General features: G+C 49.6%; 1 protein-coding gene across 1 annotated transcript in view; it reads left to right on the top strand.

Moving 5' to 3' along the window:
- Positions 1–7,785, top strand: part of PITRM1 (pitrilysin metallopeptidase 1) — a 34,170-nt gene that overhangs the window by 10,182 nt on the left and 16,203 nt on the right. Inside the window, exons 9-14 of the mRNA XM_025050525.1 lie at positions 736–824; positions 1,407–1,535; positions 2,111–2,224; positions 4,282–4,378; positions 4,846–4,980; positions 5,827–5,965. Of these exons, the coding sequence (XP_024906293.1) occupies positions 736–824; positions 1,407–1,535; positions 2,111–2,224; positions 4,282–4,378; positions 4,846–4,980; positions 5,827–5,965 (703 nt within the window). The remainder of the gene's footprint in view (positions 1–735; positions 825–1,406; positions 1,536–2,110; positions 2,225–4,281; positions 4,379–4,845; positions 4,981–5,826; positions 5,966–7,785) is intronic.

Raw genomic sequence — 7,785 nt, 5'->3', positions numbered from 1 at the left:
TCTCCCAACACCAGTCACTGAAGAGACTGTCCTTTCCCGATTGGATGTTCTTGCCTCCTTTGTCGTAGATTAATAGACATTGTCTGTATGAGACGTGGGTTTATTTCTGGGCTCTCTGTTCTGTTGATCGATGTGTCTGTTTTTATGCCAGGGCCATGCTGTTTTGACAACTCTAGCCTTGCAGCATAGTTTGATATTGGGGAGCCTGATACCTCTGACTCTGTTCTTCTTCAAGATTGCTTTTGCTGTTCCGGGTCTTTTGTGGTTCCATGTAAATTTTATGATTATTTGTTTCAGTTCTGTGGAAAATGCCATTGGTGTTTCGGCAGGGATTGCATGGACTCTGTAGCTCGCTCTGGGTATTATAGCCATTTTAACAATGTCTCTGCTTCCGTTTGTTCGTATCTCCTTCACTTCCTTTTTCCAGTGTCTTTTAGTTTCCTGAGTACGAGTCTTTCTCTTCTCTAGTTAAGTTTGTTTCTTAGTATTTGCTCCTTCGGGCACAACTGTAAATGGGGTTGTTGTCTTGATTTCTCCTGGTCATTCGTTGGCGGTGTGTAGGGTGCACCCGAGTTCTGTGTATTGACTATGTCCTGACACTTGACTGAGGTCAGTTTTCAGTTCTAGTATTTCGGGGCGGGGGGGGTCTTTCGTGGGTTGTTTCTCCCACCCCGACCACCGCTCTGACCTGAACCTGCTCACGCCCACTGCATGCTGCTCCCGGACGCGCCGCAGAGGGAATGCCAGATCAGCTGTGCACCGGACGCGCTGGCCGCCGGGTCCCCCAGACAGACGACGGTCAGCGTCAGCTTTCTCCTACCAGAGTGAGTGTCACGCGAGAGCAGGCAGGTGGGTGGGGTCCGGTGGGCGCTCTGGTCAGAGCTGGGGTGGGTGGGTGGGGTTCAGGGCTCTAGGGAGTTTTATCATCCGGGGCGGTTTTGGAGGAAGTCGTGTTGGGTCGCTGTCCGGAGGAGAAGTACGTTGCTCGTTCACAGGCTCCAAATGGCAGCGGGTACCGTTTGGGGTCACGGGGAGCCCTGACTGTGAGGTCCTGACCCCTGAGGGAAGAATGTCATCAGGCTGTCGGCCCTCGGCGGCGGCATGCCTCACCGGATGCCCCCTCCGTGCGAGTCTCCTGTCTGCTGGGCAGACTCAAAGTCACATGGCAGGGTGCTCGGCACCCTTCCCACCACCTCCCTTGCCGTGCCCTAAACTGACTTGCAGTTGGCAACACCCCAGTGTGTCCGCACTGCAGTCAGGGGCACAGGCACGCTCTTGCCCACGTGCCTGCCAAAGTCGGGGTGAAGTGCACGCATTTCTGGGAGAACCTCGCTCCTTCGGGAGCGCGTGTCAGTGCAGCAGTGAGTTTCGCGACCTCTCTCTCCTCCCCCGGCCCCTAAATGAAGCATCACCGACACGTCGGAAGCCTTCACCTTGAACCTGCTGTCGTCGCTCTTGGTCAGCGGGCCCAGCGCCCCGTTCTACAAGGCCTTGATCGAGTCTGGACTAGGCTCGGATTTCTCTCCTGACGTCGGGTGAGTGTGTCATCCGATCGCACCAGCAGGTCACCGCTGGGCGCGGTTTTGACATTCGGCAGTGTCCGGACACATTCCTGGCTGTCACGGGAGGGGGTACTGGCATCTGGGGGCCCTTCCCACGCCAGCACGGAGCTGTGCGGTAGAGTGTGGCTTCCGCACAGGCTACTCGGGTCCCCTGCAGGGCGTGGGGTGGGGGGAGGGGGATTTAGAAAACGAACGAGAAGGCTCTTCCAAGATCTGCTGAGCATGCGGGTGCCTGTTTGAAAAGCCAGGTCATCAGGTGGTCTTTGAAATCTCAAGATTCTGTGAAAGTGCACCCCCCCCCACCCCCGTTCACTTCACTGCAGCTCTAGAGTTCGCGTAGGGTGATGTCCAGGCAGGTTAAAGAGCGTGGTGCCCGCTCGCGCTGTGTCTGAGCAGCGGGCATCCGAGGACGCCGCGCTCACGGCCTTGTGGCGGGTGGTCGTGTCCTCAGCCCCGTCCTGTGGCGTGTCTGACCTTCACCTGAAGCGCTCGGTGAGCGCGTGGCAGGAGCCGGCCGGCTCCACAGGTGACCTTCTTCTGTGTCCCAGGTACAACGGCCATACCAGGGACGCCTACTTCAGCGTGGGTCTGCAGGGCGTCGCCGAGACCGACGTGCCCAGGGTCCGGGACATCATCAACAGGACGCTGGACGACGTCATCGCGTACGTGTGGCTCTGCGCGTCCCCCAGCCTCCCCGCGGCGCCCTCTGTGATGAGCATGTGCTGTCGCGTGTAGCGGCGCAGGACGGTCCCTGCCACCTTGTTGCTGGGGCACCGCAGTCCTTGTTGCTAAGCAGCGCGGCTCCCGCATCCCCCGCCCGCGGGGAGGGGAGCGCGCAGGACGCTGGCGCGCAGGTGTCTGTGCAGACGCGCTTCGTCCCCGCCGGGGCGGGCGTCCTGGTCCTTGGAGGAGCTCGCAGCCGGTGCTAGTCATCAAGCCCCTGACCCCTGCGGCCCTGGCCCTGCAGCTTCCTGCGCATCGTTGCGATGTCCTGATTGAGATGTTGAGCATCTCGTGTGCTTACTGGCCTGGCCACTGTGTATCTTGGGAGAAACGTATAGTCACATTTTCAGTCGGCTTTTTAATTGGATTACGTGGCTTTTTTCTTGTAGGGTTATAAAAGTTATTTGAACATTCTAGATCCAAGGCCCTCAATAGATATATGATTTGTGAATATTTTCTCTCACATGGCTTGTTTTTTCACTTTCTTGATTGTGTCTTTTGAAGAACAAAAGATTTTACTTTTGATGTTCTTAAATTTACCTGTTTTTTTTCTCTTTGTTCCTTGTGCTTTTGGTAGCGCTTAAAACCATTGCCTAACACAAGGTTACAAAGTTTTACTATTTTTTATCTGAGGATTTTGTGGTCCCTTTTATTAAATTTATTGGCGTGACGTTGGTTAATAACATTATGTACATTGCATCGTGTGCTCACCACCCAGTCTATCCTTCTCCACCCCGGATTTGACCCCCTCGACCCTTATCTGCCCCCTGCCCCCTTCCCCTCCGGCCACCACCGCACTGTGTCTGAGTTCGTTCGTGTGTTGCTTTTTGTTTTCTTGCCCACGTGTGAATGACGTCATGTGGTTCTCGTCCTCTCCCTGAATCAGCACGGTTATCTCAAGGTCCATCCATAGTGTTGCAAGTGGCAGGGTTTCACCTTTCCTATGGCTGAGTAATATCCCGTTGTACACATGTGCCACCCCTTTATCCAGTCTTGCGTCGAGGGACACGTCCTGGCCACCGTGAGTCATGCCGCAGCGAACGTCAGAGTGCATGTATGTTTATGGACAAATGCGTTCACATTTTTTGGATAGATCCCCAGAAGAGAGATTTCTGGTTCGTGTTGTAATTCTATTCTTAATTTTTTGAGGACCCTCCACACTGTTTTCCACAGTGGCTGCACCAGCTTACACGGTTCTTAGCAGCAGTGTGTGACGGTTCCCTTTTCCCACGTCCTTGCCAACAGTTGCTGTGTCTTGTCTTTGTGATGCTGGCCACTCTGACAGGTGTGAGGTGGTATCTCGTGGTTTTGATTTGTGTTTCCCTGGTGAGTAGTGATATTGAGCATCTTTTCATATATTTGTTGGCCATCCATATGTCTCCTTAGAAGTGTCTGTCCAGGTTCTCTGCCCATTTTTTAATGGGAGCGTTTGTTTGTTGTTGAGTGGGCTATCAGCCCCTTGTATTGGAGGTGTCGTTCGCAAGCACCTTCTCCCATTCGGGTGGCCGCCTCTTTGCCTTGTTGGGAGTTTCTTTGGCTGTGCAGAAGCTTTTTAGTTTGATGATAATCCTGTTTATTTTTGCTTTTACTTCCCTTGCCTTTGAGGTCAAATCCATAAAATCCTTTGTTAAGACCAAGGTCCATAAGTTGGTGCCTCTGTTTTCTTCTGTGTTTCGTCGTTTCCGGTCTTACATTTACGTCTTTGATCCATTCGAGTTAGTTTCGGCGTATGATAGACAGCCGTCTGATTTCTTATGTGGCTCTTCGGTTTTCCCAGCACCTTAACGAAGAGCCTTTTCTTCATTGTATTTTTTGGAACCTTTGTCAAAAGTCAGTTGCCCACATGCATGGGGGTTTTTTTCTGGGCTCCCATTCCTGTCTCATTGGTCCATGTGTCTGTTTTTCTGCCAATACCATGCTGTTTTTATGACTGTAGCTTTGTAGTACGGAAAAACCTTTATTTCCTTCAACATCTCTGTTCTCAATATTTTTTTAGGAAAGGATTTGAAGTTGATCAAATTGAAGCTTTACTTCATAAAATCGAAATACAAATGAAGCATCAATCTGTCAGCTTTGGACTCGCCCTGACGTCTGTGTGTAACTTCTCACCCACCCCACTGCTTTCTGTTGTTACTTTCGTGATTAATGGTTTCTCGAAAACATAGATGATAATTCATAGCACCTTTCATTTGAACCTTGAAAGTTATGTCATTTTGTATCTGATATAAATTTACTTTTAATTTTGTTTAGACCAATTGGCTTTTTGATAGCTTGTGTTATGTAAAATAGATTTATGCAGAACACTTTAAGCGGGTGGGATATATGATAACTGTCGATCTGTGGGTAATTACAATTTAAACTTAAGCTTTTTTATTAGGAAAAATAGGTTTAAATGAGTTCAATTTTTCTGCTAATTGAAGGATGATTTAATTTTTGTTAGAGTTACCTGGTATTTTTAAGTCTAGACATGGAGATCTTAGTAAAATGCAACGACTTTGATGTTTATCGCTAATGGAGCCTTGCCATGCGATGTGCTTTATGGATTTAAATTCCATCGCAGTACATCGCATCCTGCTGGAACCATGACGGGGACCCTGTAGAGCTGCTGAAGCTGGGGGGGCAGGTGGCACAGTTCAGGCGCCGGCTTGAGGAGAATCCAGAGTTTCTGCAAGAAAAAGTGAAACAATATTTTAAGGTAAGAAAATTGGAGAATTTAGGTTTGCACCTTTGAAGTTGAATTTCATAATAATGAAAAGAGTATTAGGAATATAATTTACATTATCTAAGTCAATTCTGTTAATGAATAGGTGACATAATTTCTTAATTAAAAATATAAATGCTCATATTAACATAAAACTTCAATTTTCTAGATCAGATGTGTGACTGTGTGTGTTACCGAACATCTACATATATTTTTGTCCTAGTTAACAGAATACGAAAACCAGTCACCTGCGCGTGTGCATATTCTGGTTTTGCGAAGGACCTTTTTGTCATGCCCTTGTTTGCATAAGTTTCTGGGCATTTGTACTTGGCGTGTGTGCCCTTGTCGAAGCCGTGGGCGAGAACTTCTTAGAAGACCTGGCCATGGCCGGGTGGGCCGGGGGGGAGGTGGCATGTGTCATACTCGGTGCCCTTGTTTTGGACGTGGGTGTGATTCAGTCATTCACTTGCCGTCTAAGTTATTTTGCATAAAGTTTTTGTTGTACTAATTCTCCCTCTCCTCTGTATTCCACATGAGCATTTTGTGAGTGTTTTTAGTTGTTGAAATATATTAGGGAAGCAATTAAGTCACCTAATGTTTGTCATTATATTAAGTCGACATCTGTTCTGCGTAGTTACTGCGCAGCAGGCGGTACACATGAATGCCATGTGGCTCACGTGCTTTCTGCTACACCGCCTTCACGGCGCCCTCTGTTGTCACCGCTGAGCACATCGGAAGGGGGCGCTCAGCGCCAGGGGCAGTAGCGGAGGCCGGTTCGGTGTGTCGGCTTTCGCAGAGGCTTATTGTGACGTGGGCTTTTTGTCACTGTGCTGGTTGCAGAACAATCAGCATAAGCTGACTCTGTCGATGAGACCCGATGACCAGTACTCCGCGAAGCAGATGCGGCTGGAGACGGAGAAGCTGAGGCAGAAGGTCAGCTCGCTGTCCTCGGAGGACAGGCGGCAGGTCTATGAGAAAGGTGAGTGCGTCCCCGCCCGGTGGCCCGCCTGTTCGCCCACCTGTCTCTGCCCCCAGACGTCTGCTGGGCCGTCACGTGAGAGCCAGTGCACGGGCCTGGCCAACGGGCTCTGCGTGCACTTGTGTGCGCGTGTGCGTGTGTGTGCGCGTGTGATCGCAGTGTGTCTGACGCTGGTCTCCAGTGTGCAGCACAGGGGACGTCCCGCACGGGAAGCCTAGTTAACATCTGTCACCATGGTCACCGGTCTTTTCTGTCACTGAGGACTTTTAGGGTTTACTCTCTGTGACTTTCGAGTGCGCAGCACAGCGCCGTCACCTGGTGGTGGCGAGTCTGCGTTTTCCGCCTCCGGCCCGGGGTCTGCTCCCAGGGCTTGGCTTCCTGTTTGTTTCTGAGTTCAGGATCCACACGCAAGCGAGGGCACGTGGTGCCAGTTCTTCCCAAACTTCCCTCACTTAGCACGATGCCCTCTAGGTCGATCCGTGTTGTCACAAATGGAAGAATTTCGATTTTTTTAATGAATGATTGATGTTCCATCGTGTAATGTACTACATTTTCTTTAACAATTTTTTGATTTTTAAAATTCGTTTTTCAGTCATAGTTGACATACAGTATTAGTTTCGGGTGCACAGCGCAGTGGCTAGATGTCTGCGGCCCTTGCAGAGGGACCCCCGCTAAGTCTGGTCCCCCCGCACCGCACCCCGCTGTCACTGTGTCGTACGTCACGCGCCGTGGCCGTCTTCGTAACCGGCCATTCGTACATCTCACTCCTCCTGCTTCTTGTCTCAGCTCCCAGACCCACTTCTCATCTGCCGGCCATCAGACATCCTCTATATCCATGGGTTTATTTCTGGGTTTTCTTGTTCATTTATTTTGTTTTTTACATTCCACGTATAAGTGAAATCATGGCACGTGTCTTTCTCTGACTTACATTACTTAGCTCAATACTGTCTTGGTCCATCCATGTTGTCACCAGTGGCAGGATCTCATGCTCTTTATGGCCGAGTGACACCCCACTGTGTGTACGCCCCGCTCGTTTACCCCGCCGTCTGTGGACAGGCCCTTAGGCGCTTCTGTGTCTGGGCTGCTGTGAGCAGGGCTGCAGTGGACACAGGGGTGTGTATGTCTTTTCAAACTAATGTTTTGGTTTTCGTCAGGTACATACCCAGAAGTAGAATTGCTGGGTCATACTGTAGTTCAATTTCTAATTTTCTGAGGAACCTCCACACTGTTTTCCATAGTTTCTGCACCGATGTGCAATCCTTCCAGCAAGGCACAAGGGCTCCCTTCTCTCCATGGCCTTGACAGCGCTTGCTGTTCTTTGATTTATTGATGATGGCCATTCTGACAGGTGTGAGGTCATATCTCATTGTGGTTTAATTTGCATGTCCCTGCTGATCAGTGACCTTGAGCCTTGTTTTATGTGTCTGTTGGCCATCTGTATTTCTTCTTTAGAGAAATGTCTATCCCATGCCTGTTTTTGAATAGGATTGTTTGTTTATCTGGTGGTGGCGTATGAGTTCTTCATTCGTTTTGGATGTTAACCCCTTATCGGATATATCATGGGCAATTATCTTCTCCCATTCAGCAGATTGTCTTTTCGTTTTGGTGATACCTTCCTTCACAGTAAAAACCGACAAAACCTTGGTTAGATGTAGTTCTATTTGATGATTCTTTTATTTCTCTTGCCTAAGGAGACATATTCAAAAAACATTAAGAGCGATGTCAAAGAGTCACTGCCTATGTCTTCTGTGCTTTGGGGTCTTTTTAAGGACTTTCTCCATCGTGTGTGTGTGTGTGTGTGTGTGTGTGTGTAGTGTAAG

Source organism: Pteropus alecto, unplaced genomic scaffold, assembly GCF_000325575.1.
Source record: "Pteropus alecto unplaced genomic scaffold, ASM32557v1 scaffold447, whole genome shotgun sequence".
In the NCBI taxonomy this organism is placed as follows: domain Eukaryota; kingdom Metazoa; phylum Chordata; class Mammalia; order Chiroptera; family Pteropodidae; genus Pteropus; species Pteropus alecto.
The sequence above is the reverse complement of the archived record's forward strand: the minus strand, read 5'-3'. Positions and strand labels throughout refer to the sequence as shown.